The sequence below is a fragment of the Anguilla rostrata genome, chromosome 3, assembly GCF_018555375.3.
Source record: "Anguilla rostrata isolate EN2019 chromosome 3, ASM1855537v3, whole genome shotgun sequence".
In the NCBI taxonomy this organism is placed as follows: Eukaryota; Metazoa; Chordata; class Actinopteri; order Anguilliformes; family Anguillidae; genus Anguilla; species Anguilla rostrata.
This window is the reverse complement of record NC_057935.1, coordinates 67,376,725-67,396,735: the sequence shown is the minus strand read 5'-3', so window position 1 is coordinate 67,396,735 and position 20,011 is coordinate 67,376,725. Positions and strand designations below refer to the sequence as shown.

Genomic DNA, 20,011 nt, shown 5'->3' with positions numbered 1-20,011 from the left:
CACGCCCTCCTGTGACGTGTGCATCGTGCTGAGCAGAGCCCTGGGTCTCTGAGCACTGCAGCACACACACAGGCAGGGCAGTCTGGGAGCCTATCGCTACAGAGCTCCAGGAGGAGACGAGGTACTGCTTCATCACTGTGTGGATCCCGACTGTAGCTGTACCGGGAGGGGGGGGTATGGGGGGGGGTCCTTACCAGCTCCCTGGGCAGGAACATCTCCTCCTGCCGGGCCACCATCAGGGACACCGTCTCCCCCTGCCTGGTGCTCCGCAGCATGGCCACCAGCTCCTCCTGCGTGCGGCCCGTGATGTCCAAACCGTTCACCTGGGGACAGAGCGGGGACAGTGGTGTGTCATACACCTCTACTGGAGCCCATATACAACACCACACACACCTGTACAGGACCCAAAACACGACTCATACACCTGCACTGGACCGTAAACATGTCATACACACACACCTGTACTAAACCCTATACACAACATCTCATACACCTGTACAGGACCCTATACATGTCCCTTACACCTGTACTGGACCCTAAACACATCATAGACATGCAGGTTCATATATTTATGACACTGATGCACAAACAGCACGCTGTATTTTTTTGCCGGGCAGGTAAACAGGCTGCAGCCACACCTCTCAGCAGAGACACACACACACACACACACACACACACACACACACACACACACACACGCGCGGGCTGTGGCTCCCAATCGGCTGGAGGGCCTCGGGTTCCCCCCCGCTAGCGGGCCCTGGGCCTCCGCGGCCTCAACAACGCACTAAAGAGAGGATAACGCAATAAATTACACAACCCGCTATACTGTAAGCACCGCACAATCGCACAACCTTGGCAGGCCAGGGAGCTAATAAGCATCAGGTTATTGAGCAGATTACTCAACAGCACTGCCATATATTTAGCTCTGAATAATAGGCCCTGCGTAATGCATTCAAACGGTCCGTTTCCCCCGGTTACATATGTAGAGAGGCAGAGCGGCCTATTTATCTTCCTCCGGCAGCATCCAGGTGCTCGTGCTCTGCCATAAAGAGGCTAATTTACTCCTGAAAGGGGGTAATGCGTCTCATGTGCCCAACCGGGGGGGGGCGGGGGGGTGTTCCGACGGCCTATTAACTTACAATCGCTGCACACACAAATCTCCAGGCAGGTATGAATAAGGCCCAGCCTCTGAACGCCTCTATCAGGCAATATTCCCTGACCAGAATTAAATCACCTGCTCTAGATAAGCCTGATTAAAAGCACTGATAACAACGTCATCGCCAGCCTCCATTGTGTACTACAGCCTCAACTTTCTGATCGCAGTGTCACTCCACACGAGGAACTAAACAGACTAATCATCGGAAGTCTTCAAAGCCAATGGGAGTTTTTCTGAAACTCAACAGTCACAATGGAGGGCGTTACTAAACTCCTCAAAGACGACGAGAAAGGACTGAAACACGAGTCTAAATTGTGGGGTTTCGTGTCGCCATCTCCCACTCCGTTTCACAGCTGTCACACATCAATCACGGATGATGTCTTCACTGGTCAAAACACACCTAGTCACTCCGACTCATCATAATTGACTGTACACCACTCTGGTTCCCTGTGTTGTCCACTGTAATGCCTCCCTTTATTATTATAGTGATGTTCCTCTTGGTTTACTTTGCTCCTGTGTCGTTGTTTTAGGACTATGGCCTCATCCACATTGCTTCCATGTTTAACCCAGTGTTCTAACTTCTGGTTTATCTTTTACGTAAGATGACCTTGAGTGTCCTTGAAAGAGACTCACCTCCAGGATCCGGTCCCCAGACTGCAGGCGGCCATCTTTGACGGCGGCCCCACGCGGGAGGATGTTCTTCACCAGGATGGGTCCGGGCCCGTGCACGGACGAGTCTCTGGTTACCACGGTGAAGCCCAGCCCTTCCGGACCTGCGGAGAGAGAGGACGGGGGGGGGGGGGGAGCGTCCGGGTGAGCGATGGCTGGAAAGCTGCCGGCACATTCTGGCGGAAAGGATGGGGCGAGCCTGGACCCAGCAGACCTTCAGAAAAGCACCAAATCTCCAAACGCCACTTCCAGACACACTTAGGTGCTTATTTACTGTACAACTTGTATTTTAGTTTATTTGTCATGGACAAGCACAGAAAACACTGACAGCTGCAAATGCCCTGTCTGATAAAACAGCGACTGCTCTTATCCAGAGTAACTTACAGAAAGCACATACTGTATGTAAAGGTTTAGGAGTGGAGCAGAGATGGTCAGACCATAAGCATCGTAACCTACAGCAGTAGTCCATATGCACATAAACCTACACCATAATGGTGAATGCTATAGGAGGTGTGAAAGGGACAGAGGACCCAGAGCTATAAGCAGCAGGTGGGTCTGAATCTGCTGCATAGATATGGGCAGTAAACTCAGAGCGATACGCAGCTGGGAAGCAGTCACTACTGATTCCCTGTACTTCACTTTAACATGATGACACGGTGCACGAATTTATAAAACCACCAAACGCAAACATTCATGTCAAAGGCGCAGTCGTTTGCTACAAACAACGCGCCTCAATTCCTCCACAAGACTAGAGCGGCAGGCAGGTCTGCGGCTCACGGCAGACAGATCTGCACACAGATACGGGCGGCAGGCATCTCCGACAACATCTGGAGCTTCACAGCGGCGTGAAACGGAAACGAAAACACCGAACCCGTGTTTACGCCTGCCGAGGTAAACAGCGACAGCGCGCTTCCGCCTCGATCGTTTCTGCGCGATCGAAGAGGAGCGTTTGTTTTTTTTTTTTTTTTAAACGTCTTTTAAAAAGCGCTGCGTCTTCCCGGAGTCGCTGACGATGGAGCGCGCGCCTTCCATTCAAAGATTAGCAAGCGGCCGTAAAACAGCCCTCAGGCTCCGCTCGCGGTGACACTCATTGATTAAGTTCCCCCTATTTCCCCCTCCCCCCCCGGCCCCCCCCCGCCCGCCACCATCCGTCCGTTCGCCTCGTTCACTAATAACGAAAGGATGATGTCACCTCATGAACGCCTGGAGCTTTCCGGTAAGTTCTCGGAGCCTCAGACGGGGGGGGGGTGGGGCGTGGAGCAGCGTGCGTGCCCGTACCGCAGGGCGGGATATTTAACCGGCAGTACCGGGCATTCTGATTCTGGCTTACCAAATCCCACCGGAATCTTCTCTTAAACCTCCAGAGCCTAAAGCTGAAGAGTGGTTCTCCAGCCTGGCAGGGCCAGGGCGATATGTACGTTTCCACAGGGGGGAGGGGGTGAAGGGTGAGGGGGGCGGGGTGAGGGATTAGAGGGGTCTGGGCTTAAAGGCAACAGTTTAATTTCACGTGTGAACAGATCACAAGGTGACTGGGGGGGTAAGTAGGGGGTGAGGCGAAGCAAGGCATGCTGGGATATGAACGTGTGTAAAGGAGCGAGTAACGGAGAGAGTAACGGAACGTGTGTAAAGGAGCTGAGCGTGTGTAACTGAGCGCGTGCGGGTACCGCGGGAGCCTACGCGGGGCTGAAAGACGCCATCAGCGCAGGGGGAAGGCTAACGGCAGCACGCCGCCGTCGTGCTCTCGGTGCGACGCCAGGCAATCGGGAGGGAAATTAGCCGGAACACGCGAGCTGTCACACTGAGCCAGGTACCCACAATCCCCTCGGGGGAGAGATACGCAAACCTGTAACTGTACCGCTGGTTTACACAGCTGGGGCCCCCACACACCTGCCACAGAGAGAGAGGGAGGGGGGAGAGAGCGAGCGAGAGAGAGAGCGTGTGTGAGAGAGAGCGGGAGAGACAGAGGGAGAGAGAGAGGGAGAGAGCGAGCGAGAGAGAGAGAAAGGGAGAGGGAGGGAGGGAGGGAGAGAGGGAGTGTGTGTGAGAGAGAGAGGGAGAGAGCGAGCGAGAGAGAGAGAGAGAGAGAGACAGGTAGACCCAAAGGTACAAGAGAGGAGGTGGAGGTGAAGAGGAGGCAGAGGAGAAAGGGGAGCAGAAAGGAGGGAGAGAAGGTAAAGGAGAGAAGAAGCAGGAAAAATGGAGCAATGGTGGAGGAGAGGACAGTAGGATAAAGGAGGTATATGTTTAAGGAGGAGGAGAAGGGTTAGGCAGGCAGCAGGAGTACAGGAGAGCAGAGGGAGGCCAGGAGGAGGCGCAGGACAGGAGGCGGGGAGACGACGGAGGCGCCGGGGGAACGGGCCGCAGAGCTCCAGAGGCCACACGAGCGCGCTCAGCGTCCGAAAACAAGCGTCCCGGACCCCCGAGCGCGGGTCACACCCCGGATTTAGCACTGCCTCTTTACAGTCAGCACCTTCCCCCCCCCGGGCGATAAATTCATATCACCAATCACTGCGGCCCGATCAATGAGGGCGTGATAGACTGCGCGCGGGGAGGGAAATCGATGCTCCGTCTGTACCGCTGGTGGGGCCGCCTCCGCAGCGGGGACAGGAGCGGAGGCAATTGGGTAACGGATGGGCCTAAATAAACCGCCCCCATCCCCCTGCCCCGGCGCCAGGACTAGCCCAGGCCATAAAGAAGCCCTAATGCGCCATCATTACCATGCTCAGAAAAACACCCCCGCGCCATTTCAGCAGGTGCGCTACATTCTAAAGTAAAAACCTGCTTACAGCGGCCGTTCCCCCCTGACTGACTGTTCTCCAGGGAGGGGCCAGGGGGGGGGGCTAGGAAGTGTTTGATTTTTAAATAAACTTTTTAATGCACTTGGCACTTGCAGGGAGCCCCACAAACTTGGGTCAAACTTTCCATCCGCTGCCATGATGAGTCTAAGTCAGAATGGGGGGGGGGGGTGCTGGACGTACCTTTCTTCAGGTCGATCTTCAGCCGCTTGCCCCCCTTCCTGTTGGCGAACCCCACGAGGGGGGAGAGGGCGGGGCTGCCCCTGGGCAGGGGGCTGTCGTCGCCCCCCCTGGGTGTTGCCGGGAGCCCCGAGGGGGGCGGGGTGGCGGAGGCCCGGCCCTCGGGGGGGTGGTGGGGGGCCTGAGGCTCGCCCGCGCGGACGGCGGGCTCCGCCACTCTGGACAAGGCTTCGGCTGCTCGGGATGGCGGGTCTGCGGTTCTGGTTGGCGGTTCGGTGAATCTGGACAAGGCTTCGGCTGCTCGGGACGGCGGGTCGGCAGTTCTTGACGCCGGTTCGGCGGATCTGGATGGCGGTTCGGCGATTTTGGCGGGCGGCTCCAAGGGTTTCACCCTCAGCGGGACCGGGGCCTTCACCCTGGGGCCCGGGGGCCCCGGCTCGGGCCCCTCGGGGCCGAAGAGCTGCCCGATCAGGCCCCTCTCGTAGCGGTCCCTGTTGGCGGCGGGCACGACCTCCAGCCGCACGACGGGGGAGCGCATGGCGTGCCGGAACACGTCCTGTGACCTGCGGGGGGAGGGGGGAGGGGGGGGGAGGGCGGGGTTAAAGGCTGTGACATCATCACATCTGACAGGACACCACATCACTCAGGAGCTGGAGAATGGGCCCGCTGGCTGTTCAATGCACTTAAAATGGAGCAGGCCAATTTTATTTTTTTTTACATTTTTGCGACTACTCTACTCCAGCCTGCTCTCCCACAGAGCGCAGGCAGCAGGGAACCTGAAGGGAGCGAGCGTAATCACCACGCGGGCTGTCTGCAGTAAAACGTCCATTTTGCGAGCAGAAATAGCCGCGTAATAGCGCCGGCTAGCAGCAGCGCGGCGGGTCTGAGCCGAAGAGCCGTGCTCTCCGGTGACACCGCGCCGCGGGCGGAGAGCACCGCCATCTTAGAGCCTCCGCCCGCCGCGCCGCTAACCCGCTAACGCAACCACGGCGACCGCCGCGCCGTTACCGCGATCGCACGCCGCCGAGGCTTTCAGCCCGCCGCTTCGGGGGCGAACATTAGGCCCTCCCCCCCGCCCCCTGCGCCGCCCCCCTACCCCCCCCCCGCGTTTAATGGGCGCACGCGGAGGAGGGAGCGCGCTCTTCCAAAAAGCCCCGCGCTCTAATGGCTGCCGCCCCGCTCCTTTTGATGTCCGTCCGGCGTTGTGATGGCCCTAAATGGGGCTGTGCTGCACTGCGATGAGCAGCGGCAGGAGCACAGCCTGATGGGAGGTGGGGGGGGGGAGATGCAGCGCTCTGATAGGCCGCTTAGAACAGAGCACGCGAGGAGGGCTCATGAGCGGCTATGCGCGAGACTTGTCCATCAGCCGGTGATTTGACATGCATCGTCCTCTGAAGCTCCTCTTGGAGGTTCCCACCGCGAATGGCCCAAACTGCAGAGAGGCCGGCCATCGCACATCAAGCACGACAACCACCACACACGCACTTACACGCAAGACATCACACAGCACAGCTCATGACATGCACATCACACACCTGAACGAAATAGCCACATACACACCTGACACGGCGCACCTCACGCCAGACAAGACGCACACACCAGACACTGCCAAACACACACACACACACACACACACACACACACGCACACACATGAATGCGTAACATTTGTCATTGCAAAAAAGACACCATATGACACAACAATGAAATGGACATACCCTGGTGCCAAGAGCTGAAAGCAATCTGATTCGTCATGAGAAGCACCGATGTTCAGTCTGATGTTCACGTTCCGCCCCAAGTCTTCCACGCAGGCCTAAATCTGCCATGATGCCCTAAATTTGCCACTCTGGTCTAACTCTACCACAGTCCCCTCATTCTCCTCAGTCTCTTCTGAAGCACTGTAAGAGGAGAGGGAGTGAGGAACCAATCACAAGCCCGCTGAAAGGATTTCACACCTGCTGCCCACACACAGAAAATATTTCCCAACAAACAGCGGCAAACAAACGCAGCGCCGCAGCTCAAAGGACAGGAGCGCGGAAGTGCCAACGCCGCCCCGCTTCATTTTCCCACGGACCGCAAACCGAAAAAAGCAGCGAACGCAATTCCCCGCCACTCTCCCCCCCCCGACGCCGGTGCGTGACAGATGTCTCCGGCGACAAAATGGCTTCGGAAACAACACTCCGTGCCGATGCGCGACACCGGTGCTTCGCAAAATTACCACCAACAACGCAAGCAGGCAAACAAGTAACAAAGCACCAATTTCATATTACAACATTTTTTTACGGAAGCCTTGTTTTAAAAAAACGTGCTTCTTATGTCCTGCAAATTGTTCCTAATGTCAGGTGTCATTACAGATAAACACTGTGCGGCATTATCAACCACAACATGCAGACACATACTCCTGCAATTTGCAGCCCAGCCACCACAATTACCCAAATGGGCATCTGAGAGGCCATTTAACATCTGCTTCCTGGCTGCTTCTGCACACCATTAAAAAAAACATACATAATAAATAATAACACATCCACCAAATGCTTTTTGACAGTATAGAGGAGAGGTTCTCAACTCCGTTCTGGGCAGGCAGCAGCAGTTGCTGGTTTTCCAATTTCACCTTAAAATCAGCGACAAATTTCAGACCCGAGAAACCAGGTGAGGTCCGTTAACTGTGTAATCATCAGCTTTAATTGACCAATCAAACGGTGATTAACAACAAAAACCTGCAGCCTATAAGACACCGGCATCCTACCACAGGTCAGGTAGGGCTGTCTTGTTCTGTGTCTGTGTGTGGCACAGATTCACTCATCTTTACCATAATCTCTAGAGTATATAAACTAGCGGATGTTAGTGTAGGTGAACCGAATGGAACAAGCCACCCAGATCATCGCAAAGACCCAGGAATCTGTACAGCGTCTGTGCGGCAAGAATGCCCTAGAACAAGGCCTGAGGTTACGAACAGCACGTTCAGCTCACAAAGCCGCCAACAGGTGGGTTCGGCTCACAGTAGCTTTACGCGGGAAGCGCCAGACCCTGCTCTGTGAAAGCAAGATCACAGCCCCGCCCGAGAGAAACAGAGGCCCTGGAGAGCCATGCTCTTTAAAATAGAACTACAATCCCCAGAGAGCACAGAGCATTGTATGGGGTCTTTAAATAGAACTACAATGCCCACAAAGCAAGTGTTCACATTCTCTTAACCAAACCAAATTCTGGGACAAAGGTCTTGGAGTTTTTGAGGCACAGTGCAAGGCCTGCAGTTTCCTCACTGTTAAAGACCAGTAGAGGTTACATTCAAAAGAGCGCAGATAACTTTAGGAAGACTCCCGCTACCAGGGCAATGTAAAGACGTCATTTCTGCAGATTGTTTCCAAAGCAGAACTTCCTCTGTGGAAAGTCATCCTGAACAGTATCGCGCAGATAAGGGCTCAGAGAGGTGCACCCTGGGACGGCAGATTGGAGGCTTATCAATGGGGGCCACATGTTCCCCTGTTCCTCCTGATCTCTGGGGTGAGGAGAGCGCCACACATGTGGCAGCCTGGCAGTGTTTCACAGCAGCCCCTCATTCTGCATGGCGTTCAGACGCTATAAACCGTGTTCAGTGCTAATAGGCTACCCACTGTGTTCAGTCCTAACAGGGCATTCCACCATGTTCAGTGCTAACAGGGTATTCACCATGTTCAGTGCTAACAGGGTATTCACCATGTTCAGTGCTAACAGGGTATTCACCATGTTCAGGGGTAACAGGGCATTCCACCATGTTCAGTGCTAACAGGGTATTCACCATGTTCAGTGCTAACAGGGTATTCACCATGTTCAGTGCTAACAGGGTATTCACCATGTTCAGGGGTAACAGGGTATTCACCATGTTCAGTGCTAACAGGGCATCCACCATGCTAAGCGCTAACAGGGTATTCACCATGTTCAGTGCTAACAGGCTATTCACCATGTTCAGGGGTAACAGGGTATTCACCATGTTCAGGGGTAACAGGGTATTCACCATGTTCAGTGCTGACAGGTTATCCACCATTCTCAGTGCTAACAGGCATCAGCAGTGCTCAGCGCTAGTTAGCTGTAGGAGCCCTCATGATCTCCACAGCACGGCGGCCATTTTCTCCGTCCCGTTCCCCATTCGGCACCCGAAGCCGAACGGCCGCCTCACGGCGGTCCTTCCTGCAGCGCTCTCAGACGCTGAGGCGCACAGACGCGTATCTCAGCTCCGTATCTCAGCGCCAGCGATACGGCCGGGGCCGGGCCTTTTGATCTGCGCGCGCGCTCTGAATGGCTGTCTGATCTCCGCTGCGCCAAGGTCTGCTTTGTTTAAAAAAAGGGGGAGCGAGTATCAGAACGAGGACCAGGCCGTATGTTCTCCTCTGAAGAGCGCTGACAGCCATACGAAGAGCAGGCCGCAGATCTAATCGCGTCCGCTTCAGGCAGCCGCCGGGTTTTTACGGGGCCCCTGACGCACAGCTGCGCTGAAACGGGTGGGGGGGGGGCATGACATCACGGCTGTGCTGAAACGGGGGGGCCGTGACATCACGGCTGCAGTCGATGTCATCAGCGGGTGTTACTGACAGGAGCGTGCGGCTGAGGGGACTAGCAGGGCTTGGGGGGCCTTTGTGTCCGAAGTGCGCCTAGAACAAGTCAGCTGGAGAGCTCCGCCCCCTTATGGGTGGGACAGACAGGATGGGTGGGTGGGGGGGGGGGGCCGATGGTGGGTGGGATTAAACAGAGATGGGATCTCAAACCCTTGGCGGGCCGCAGAGTCCGCTGGTTTTCTGTGCATTTCTTTCTGTGCTTCACTGAATCTTTGAGGGTAAACTGAATCTTCTGGGCCTCAATCAATCTTCTCAGCTCCAGTGATAGAGAGGGGGACCCAGGAGAGCAGTTTCCTCTCCCGCTTGCCCAGGAAGAGAATCCTCTTCCCTCAAGGAACCCCCCCCCCCCCGCACGGAGCACTCCTGTCCCCTTTGCTCCTTGTACTTAACTTTTAACCCTTCTCATCTTCCCCCGGCAAAAACGTCTTAATGAGTTTCCCTGCGAGCCGTGGCAGCCCCGCCCCCCCCACACACACCCCCCCTTCCGGAATGCCTTCAAAGGGCAGAGCCTTTTACTGGGGCAGCGTGCTCACAGAGAAGGCCATTACAGCAGGGCCATCAATGCGTGAAAACAGACCTCCACGCTTCCTCTTAACCTCTGACCCCCCCCCCGTGTCACGGTCCAGCGGCGTCCTGTGAGATCATCCCCCCCCCCCCCCCCACCTCCTCCTCCTACTGTAATAACAGCGCTTTCCCTAAACTATTACTAACTCCATAAAAATACCTTCATGTCCTGCAGATGTTTCCCAGACAGTTTAACAGATCAGTGGGGCTGGAGTGCTTATGGAAAAGGCAGCATATGGCAGGATCAGGTGTGTGCACGTATGTGTGTGTCTGTGTGTGTGCGTCTGTGTGCACACAGGGGTGCCTGTGTATCTGTATGTGTCTTTGTGCGTGTGCACGTTTGCTTGTGTATGTGCACGTTTGTGTGTGCATGTGTTTGTGTGAGTGTGTGTGTTTGTGTGCACGTAAATGGATGGTAATTTTTTTTTCCAAAGCGCTTTACAATTGATGCCTCCCATTCACCAGAGCAATTAGGGGTTAGGTGTCTTGCTCAGGGACACTTCGACACGCCCAGGGCGGGGGTTTGAACCGGCAACCCTCCGACTGCCAGACAACCGCTCTTACCTCCTGAGCTGTGTCGCCCCTACATACACGCCCCACAAACACATGTGTTGTGTGTGTGTGTGTGTGTGTGTGTGTGTGTGTGTGTGTGTGTGTGTGTACGTGTGTGTGTGTGTGCGTATGTGTGTGTGTGTGTGTGTATGTGTGTGTGTGTGTGTGTGTGTGTGTGTGTATGTGTTTGTGTGTGTGTGGTACGTGTGTGTACGTGTGTGTGTTGTGTGTGTGTGTGTGTGTGTGTGTGTGTGTGTGTGTGTTGAAAGCTGATAACTTGATTGGCAGCATAATGATGAGCACAGAGCTGTAGAGGAGAGACAGAGGAAGAGGAGCAGCAGTGAGGAAGCAGCTCTGGCGTCTCTCTCTCTCTCACCGGCCGCTCATGGACGAGCAGTACGGCACCACGTGGATCCCCAGCGGGCCCTGGTCTCCCGCTCCGCTGATCTCCACCGTCTTGGTCATCCTGCTGCGGAGACACACATCACATTACATCACAGCTTTCTGCCGTCGCCGTGGGCGACACCATGGACGCTCGGGGCACTGGGGGGTGATAAACACAGAGGGAGTTCAGACAGGAGAAGAGACGGAAAGCACAGACAGAGGGGCGAAGCTCTCTCTCCCTCTAATGTCGAGCTTCCCAACATGCACTGCACTGAGCTTTTCTCCCTCCCTCCCTCCTCCCTCCACCCTCCCTCCTTCACTCTCTCCCTCCATCCCTCACTCTCTCCCTCCGTCCCTCCATCCCTCACTCTCTCCCTTCATCCCTCTCTCTCTCGCAGGCTGCCACTTCCCCTTGTTCCCTCATTCGCTGAGTCTCCAGAGCAGTGTCAGTTCTGACGGGTGCACACCAGTAGGAACAAAGAGCCCATCAGCTGCTGTTTACATGGATAAACCAGCCCGTCTAATCCAGCGCTCTCCGCACATAACAGCATGCAACAAACAGCGAAGGCGACACAATGATTGGGCACACTCCAGGCATGCTCCCTTATGATTGGGCACACTCCAGGCACGCTCCAGTGGCACATCGACGTCCCTTATGATTGGGCGCACTCAGGCTACCTCCTTAGATTGGGCACACTCCAGGCACGCTCCCATATGATTGGGCACACTACAGGCACGCTCCCATATGATTGGGCATGCCCCACTTGCTGTGAGAAACCCATAGATTGGCCTCAGTGCGCTCACCATATTTAGGGACACTCTAAGGCACCTCACCTAATGGCTTGCACAGAAGTCGGCTCCTGTCTCCCTCAGCACGCTCCCTGTGATTGATCCGACTTCGTCAGGAATCGATCAGCCTGGAGTCTCACGTTTAGGCCGTCAGGATCCCGCGGGGTCCGGTGAGGCTCGGCAAACGAGAGGCACCAGCAGAACCGAAACGCCGCGGTCCTCCTGAAGCCCGGTGACGGGGTTCTGATGAGGGGACGGGATCGGACGCCCGTGATATCAGACTGCTGGGCCCGGGTAAAAGAGAGGGAGGGAACGAGGGAGAGAGTGAAACGAGGAAGGAGGGAACGGGCGAAAAACGGAGGAGGGGGGGAGGTGTTGTGCGGGTTGGAGGAAAAACAATCGGGGCCTCGGTCTGAAGTGCAACTTCATCAGCACAGCAGAAGTTTCAATTAATCAGGGCCAGGCGAAAACAGGGGGGATATCAAAGAGACCTGCTCAGCGCTCAGAAAGGCGGGGGGGGGCGGGAGAATTAATTAAGAGGGCTTAATGAGTACCACATGCATTAATATAAAAAAGGGGGGTGGCGGGAAGAGGGGGGGGGGGGGAGTAAGCCAAATACAGCTCCCTGCCCCCCCCCCCCCCCCCCAGCCCGCGCCACCCTCTCGAGCCTCTCCTCCACACGCACTTCAAACCCATTTGCAGCTGCGCTCCAACAGCCTGCGTTAACGGCCAAACAAACGGTGGACCTGCTCACTTACGGAGCGGGGGACCACGAGCGAGAGAGAGAGCGACAGAGGAGAGGAGAGGAGCGAGGGAAGGTAAGGGGTGGAGGAGGGGAGGGGAGGGGGGGGGGTTGTTGACAGAGTCAGGAGTACAGGTGCCCTCCCATCTCCCTCTCAGCAAAACCCAGAAAATGGAATAAAAGCAAAGAGAGAGAGAGAGGGAGAGAGAAAAAGAAGAAAGCACGTATTACCTGAAGCATGGCTCTCATGCCTTTCCAGCCTAATCTCCAAAGTGGCGAAGTCCCCGAGAGCTTCACAGGAAGTGCTCGGAACAACAAAGAGCGGCGAGGAAGACGAAGGTCTGCGCTTGACCTGAGGGCGGGCTGCCCAGCGGAGGCTGGGTGAGTAAGAGGCCCTCCTTCCCGCTCCACCTCAACATGGCCGCCCGTTTGTTTAAGATTATCACCACGTGATTAATTACGATGAGCGCTTGGCACTGAGTCGCAGTGAGTAGTGAGGGGTCCGGAGGTGCCTGTGGCCCTGTGGAGAGATCAGGGCCGGGGCTCCAGGAAGTGCTTAAGCTCCACTCAAACAGGCCCCCCCCATGTGGGAGCACCAATCAGCTTCCGTTTCGTTTTGAGTCGTCCCTCCCTCCCCCAGACCAGGCCGCTCCTCCGGTCGCCGCCGCCCACACGCGCGTGCGTCCCTGTGGTCTCTCTCCGAACGCCGCGCTCCAGACCCGGCGTCCCTGCGCGGCGCGCGCCGCGGCTCATAGAAGGGGGCTCGTTAGCGAGGCTGCGCGGCGGCCTCAGACCGCGGCGGCGGCGTCCTCGTTAGCCCCTAGCGGGGTCAGCGCGCGGGGGGGATAACCCGATTTTACATCCGCGGCGACAAACAAGCCTGCGGGCGCCCGCCGCCGCCGCTTGTTAGCGGTTAGCGCCAGGGGGCGCGGCTGCGTGTGGCGGGAATCCGCCAGCCACAAGAAAAGCGAGGGCCGTGCGCGGGCGAGAGAGAGCAGAGAGAGCAGAGAGAGCGAGGGGGCCAAGAGCGGGGCGCCCTCCCGGTGAGCCGACCGACGCGGATCAGCCGCCGAACCTCATTACTGTCGCTAAGGCGACACAGCGCCTCGCCCACACACTACAGCTGTCACTCACACCGGGGGGGGGAGCCGGAGTCACCCTAACCCACCCTGGAAATGGCGAGAACCTGGTCCTTCTCAACCAATCGCAAGGGGGCTGGATACACGGAGAGTTGTGTGAGACATCAAAGTCATCAACAATTTGCTCTAAAACACCGAAGCTCACCAGCTCCCAGTCAATCGAACAAAATCAAAGAAAGAACATCACAATAAGTCATGCACAAGACCCAAAGACCTCAAGTCAGTGTAATATACTGAGCAAATATTCAGAAATAGAGTACTGACCACTCTTTTACTTCAGCCCTTTGGAGAGTAGGGCTTTTTCAACAGTCTAAGTCAGTGTTCCAGAACACCAGCGGTGATTGTGACATCAGCATTAGAATGTTCAGTTAAGAACATTCCAATCACGCATCTGTGACCTCACACCTCAAAGGGTGAACATCCTCCTTTCATGCTCGTCCTGACCTGTAACATATACGCCTCCATTGCACAGGGAGGGGACCCGTACCCAAAATGGAGAAGTGATCCTTTCAGAGCTAATTCTCCCTGAGCTCCACCATGACAAAGGTTAGCCACAAAAGGGGTTTTGTTTTTGGTTTTTTGTTGCAAAACGACTGTTACCTCATTTTAATGAACCAGTGAAACAGGAAGTGGAGGAAGACCACAATGACTGAGATTAACATAAATAAGCACAATTTCATTCCAGATTTAACTACCTCAAAGAATCTCTTGGGATGGCAATAAACATTACTCAATAAAACAATTTTTCTTTTACAAATAATTGTATTAGAATAGAAGTGCATAGCGTCCCATACATTTGAGCATAAAATATAGCTCATTATCCAAGTTATTTATTTCATATCGCCTTTCCGTCCACATCATTTTAAGCAACAGCGCCAGTAATTCTGTACCTGACTGTGCACGCACACGCACACACACACGCACACGGCTGCTTCACGGCACGCCCCTAAAGTGCCCTGAAATCTGACAGCCAATCCGACGCGTTACGGCTGGCTCCTCTGGGTCGGGAGGGGCGGGGCCATTAGACAGCCCGCCATTTTCTGTCCACCTCTCCCGTCCGTCAAACCCGCCCCCCCGCCCAGCCGCCACCCAGCCGCCGCCCATGCGACTGCCCGTCAGGCGTGTCCGCTTCGGGAACGCCAGCTTCGACTCCGCCGCCGCCGCCGTGGTAACGCGCGGCTGGGTCCGCGGGAACAAGCCTCATCGCCCCTCTTCCGCCCGAGCGGCTGCAGTATTTATAGGCGCGGCGGTCGATCCCGCCTCAGACTCGCGCTTATTTATTTAATTCCTCTGCCAATTTCAAGGATCGTTTAGCCGCCGCCGCCGCCGCCGCGGCCCCTTCCACCGTCTGTCGGCTTCTACGGTTTGAGTTCGGGCTCGGAGTGACAGCGCCTCGCGTCGCACCGGGCTCCATGGTTACGGCGGGTTGCTAGGGAGCAGGGCTCGGGTAGAGGTGCCCTGTGAATCTGACAGGGGTCAGGCTATCAGAATCTCTCCAGACTAGGGGAGACTAAACAGCTCAGCAAACTATCTCTCTCTCTCTCTCTGTATATATATATATAAATATATTCTCTCTCTTGCTCCACACACACACACACACACACACACACACACACACTCGCTCTACTGTACACCTCTCCCCATCACACCTCCCATCTCCAGAGCCAGGCTGCGTTTCCTGTCTCTTGACTCCATGAATGTATTCATGAGTTTATTTTACATCGGAGCACCTTGTCCTAAGTGACCTCATCGCCCGGACGAGCACACAGACACGGTGCGGACAGACTGCTGCTCACTGAGAGCTCTGCGCAAGGAGGACGGCCACTGCCGCTGCTGCTGGCTTTGAGCACAGTCTCGTTCAGCCACTGTGACTGGATGCTGTGGTCCCAGGACAGGACGGAGGAGACTGTGATTGGATGGTGCTGTCGTAGAACTGGCCAGAGAGGACGGTGATTGGATGGTGCGGTTGTAGAAAAGGACAGAGAGGACGGTGATTGGATCGTGCTGTCGCAGAACAGGACAGAGAGGACAGTGATTGGATGGCGCTGTCGCAGAACAGGACAGAGAGGACAGTGATTGGATGGTGCTGTCGCAGAACAGGACAGAGAGGACGATGATTGGATGGTGCTGTCGCAGAACAGGACAGAGAGGACAGTGATTGGATGTGGCTGTCCAGGAACAGACGGGAAAGGGCCAGGGCCATGGCCCCTGTGTGAGGGTCTCACATATTTGAGGGATTTTAGAGCAGCAGGACAACAGAGAGAGAGAGGGAGAGAGAGAGAGAGAGAGAGAGAGGGAGAGAGAGAGAGGGCGGGTGGCCGGTAATCTCAGACCAGCTCATTATCCGCCGCACAGCCAGAGCTCCTCAGCGATGCGTCTGTTTGCTTGTTTTCTGATCCCGTTTCTGCCAGCTTTTGTAGTTGCCTAATGATTTAGCGTTTGATATGCAAGTTCAACACGGGCCTGGATCGCTCTAATAAATATGGGGAAATTAAACCCTCGTTAATAGCAGAGAGGAGGGAAAAACAACAGGAGAGTAACACACACACACGCGCACGTGCACTCGCACAAACACACACACACACACACACACACACACACACACACACACACACACAAGGACACACATCATGCACACACACGCACAAACACATGCGAGCACACACACACACACACACACACTCTCTCAGACTCACACACACTCTCACACACTCTCACACACACACACACTCTCACACACACACACACTCACACACACAACACTCTCACACACTCTCACACACACACACACACACGGGCGTCTCTTACCTGGTGGTGATGTGGCTCATCTTGGCGTAGGGGCCCTCTGCTCGGGGCCGGTCCTGGGCTTCTCCCGGGTCTGCCAGTGTGAGGCTCGGGCCCTGCGAGGACACACAAGCCAAGTCTTAGTCTGGCACTGTGACTGCTCTCAGTGCCTGCTGCTCTTCCTCTGTGGTGCCTGCTGCCCTTCCTCTGTGGTGCCTGCTGCCCTTCCTCTGTGGTGCCAGTTGCTCTTCCTCTGTGGTGCCAGCTGCTCTTCCTCTGTGGTGCCAGTTGCTCTTCCTCTGTGGTGCCTGTTGCTCTTCCTCTGTGGTACCTGTTGCTTTTCCCCTTTGGTGCCTGCTGCTGGTGGCACAGCCTGATTATGAGCGAGACTCTTGAGAGGCCGATCCCAGCATCCCCGCAGACAAGCGCACCCCAAAAAAACCACCACACCTCCGCTGTTCCCCCCCCCCTTTTTCTCCCTCCCTCTCACTGCCTTTCTGTCTCTGGGTACAGGTTGCTTTCTGACTGATCTGCACCATACACACACACAGTGAAACTGACAGGCAGAAGTAAATAAAATACGATGTGAAATTAAAACAGAAGTAGGCGAGCGATGGGCCGGGCCTGGCTGTGTGTGTCTGCCCTGTCACTTCCTATCTGTCTCATCCGGGTGGAGATGAATGCAGGCATTCCTACCCGGCCCCCCTCCCCTACCCTGTTACCCCCTGCCAGGACCCTCTACTACCCTCCTTCCCCCGCCCCAAAAATATAATACTACATATGCAACAAAAAAAAAAAGTGACCCACTTTTCAGAAAACAACCTAATTAGTCACAATGGATCATATGACCCCGCAGGCAGTCACCAGACTGCACCCCCCTGCCAGCGTTCCGGGCACTTCTGCCATCCATCGATGCCAACTCAACTCTGCCACTCTTAATCCTCCAGCGAGACAGATAGGGGAGAGAGAGAGAGAGAGTGTGTGTGTGTGTGAGAGGGAGAGAGAGAGGAGTGAGTGTTGGAGCGAGAGAGAGAGTGACAGAGACAGAGAGGTAAGAGGAGAGTGTGTGAGTGACAGTGATAAAGACAGAAAGATGAAAGAGATGAGAGATAGACAGAGAGAGGAAAAAGAGAGAGACAGAGAGATAGAGAGAGGAGAGAAGAGAGAGAGAGGGAGGGAGAGAAGGTAATAAACTCTAATCTTAAACAGCAGGCATGGTAAATTGATTTGCTTGCTCAGTACGTCTGACATTCCATTAGAAATTCACGCATTTCACACAATTATTTAAGACACAGATATGAAACAGAAACTGAAGCGTTGTTTTTAATATCACTATCCTTGGAGTCCTGCTTTTCCTATGTGGTATATTAAAGCGTGTGTTTGTGTGTGTGTATGTGTGTGTGTGTGTGCGCGTGCAGGCACGAGTGAGTGTTTGTGGGTGTATGTATGTGTCTGTACCTGCAGTGTGTGTGTGTGAGTGTGTGCGTGTGTGAGTGCGTGCGTGCGGTGTGTGCGTGTGTATGCATATGTGTGTGTGTGTGTGTGCGCGTGTGTGCAGTGTGCATGTGCAGTCTGTGTGTGTGTGTGTGTGTGTGCGCGTGCAGTGTGTGTGTATGCATATGTGTGTGTGTGCACATGTGTGCAGTGGGCATGTGCAGTCTGTGTGTGTGTGCAGTGTGTGTATGTATGCATATGCCCGTGTGTCTGCAGGGCGGGGTGCAGTAATCACTGGTGAGGCAGCTGTCAGGACTCCCCTGAGCCAGTGAGTGATGGTGAGTGATGTGTGCTGGGGGTAATGCATCAGCGTGCCCCCCCCTCCCCCCTCCCTGTGTGACAGCGTGTGTGTGAGGGGTGACCGCTACGCACCGGCCCTAATGTACTTCCCCGTGACCTCTGACCCCATCACATCTATACCCCATCTGTCAGCCCAGACCCCGTGCCCGCCCGCTTGGTTAAACCTGCAATGCTTCCCCCATGGGGATGGGGAAGGTTCGTTCCCATCATGCCTTGCTACAGTACAGTCAGGTACAGTAATGCTGAAACGAGGCAATTCAAACACCCTCATGTCATAATCTTAAGGATGAGGACGCGAGCATAGCGGGACTTTAAACTATCGTTTACCGATTTTCCGCGGCGGGAAAAAAAAGCGTTTCCGTCATCTCCGCGAGACAAATTGATCTCCAGCAAACGCTCCGCGTGTGTGCCTGCGTGTGTACAGAGGGTTTCCGCGGGAACAAGACGTTTAAGCCGCTAGCAGAAATAACTCGAGTGGTCACGGAGCGCGCGGAGAGTAATTAAAAACGCTCAGGAGAGCAGAGGGAAGATTGGATTCACCTGAGCAGATTCCCCGCATTACTCACTTCCACCGACACGCCGTTTTCTGTGCCACCGCGGGTTTTCAGAGCGTGATAAATACTCGCTGTTAAACGCGATTACCGTCCGCGAACGGGACACTTTCATTACGGCTGCCCCACAGACTCCGCCTAATATTTAAAGTAATTGAGCCGGGCGCCTGCGTCGCTAACGCTCGGATACACGGTCCGTTTCTCTCCCATCTTCCAGCGAGCTGCCTTTCATCCTAACAAACCGCTCCCCACATCCATTTCCTGGTCCTGCTAATCGGCTCCGCGAGCGAGTTTAACCTGCTGATCAAACCGTTCAATAACGCAACAAGGTAGACAGTGCTATGCTAAGTAATGATAAGCCCGCTTTGATTGTTCTATTAGCTGCATCATATTCGGTGCGTGAACACATCGAGAAATATATCAATAATAGACAGACCGTATCACCGAGGAGAAATATGCTAGGATGTTTCTGTGTTGTGAAGTGCAATGACGTATAATGCTATTTATTACAGATAATTACACAGGAACATTCATTACTGAATGTGTTTTCGCGGAGGAAATTAAAAGTTGTCCTTGAAGTAGTGAAACTTTTGTAAAGGGAGCTATGGCTCGTTAAACCTTAATTGTGGAAAAGGTCTGTGCAACACTAGGCTGGAGTTTGACAATGGCAAAAAAACAGTATCTTAAATCTTTTTAAAGCTCGCTGCCCTTAAAAAAAAAGAGGAACATAACTAAGAGAAGTACAAAGAACAAAACCGCAACTTCTAGGTGATGCCTAATTGTGGAAGCCCATTGCGCAATGCTGGACTGGGAGTTTTAAATGGGAAAAACAATATCTGATTTTCTTTTCTAAAGCCGAGCAGCAATATCCATCTGGTGCCCTAAACACAGATGGATGTGATTATTTTGCACAAGCCGAATGCTTTCACACAACACAAAACCACTCCGCGGCAGCACACTGGGTCACAACTCAACTTTCAATTTAATATCCAGCTTGTGCACCATTGCTTTGTCTCCATAATGAATATTTGCTTCTTCTTTGCAAGAAAAAGCCAATACCTCTGAGGTCTAAAAGGTTGCTTGGATTAAACAGAAATACATAAATCTTTTTTTCATTTTTTAAAAGAAAACTACACATTGTGGCAGCTTGGAGGCACAGATATTATAATATGTATTATTCCACCTTTCATGAGGCTGCTCCCAAGTAATGTATGGAACACTGAATCAGCAGAATGATTCTGAATCAGGGCTGGATCTAAAGAGAGGGAAGTTGCCCCTGCACCCCCCCCCCCCCAAAAAAAATAATAAAATAAAATTGTCTGTC

General features: G+C 54.4%; 1 protein-coding gene across 1 annotated transcript in view; it reads right to left on the bottom strand.

Moving 5' to 3' along the window:
• Positions 1–20,011, bottom strand: part of pard3bb (par-3 family cell polarity regulator beta b) — a 273,730-nt gene that overhangs the window by 155,752 nt on the left and 97,967 nt on the right. Inside the window, 5 exon segments of the mRNA XM_064329842.1 lie at positions 195–323; positions 1,790–1,929; positions 4,804–5,363; positions 10,881–10,973; positions 16,367–16,458. Of these exon segments, the coding sequence (XP_064185912.1) occupies positions 195–323; positions 1,790–1,929; positions 4,804–5,363; positions 10,881–10,973; positions 16,367–16,458 (1,014 nt within the window).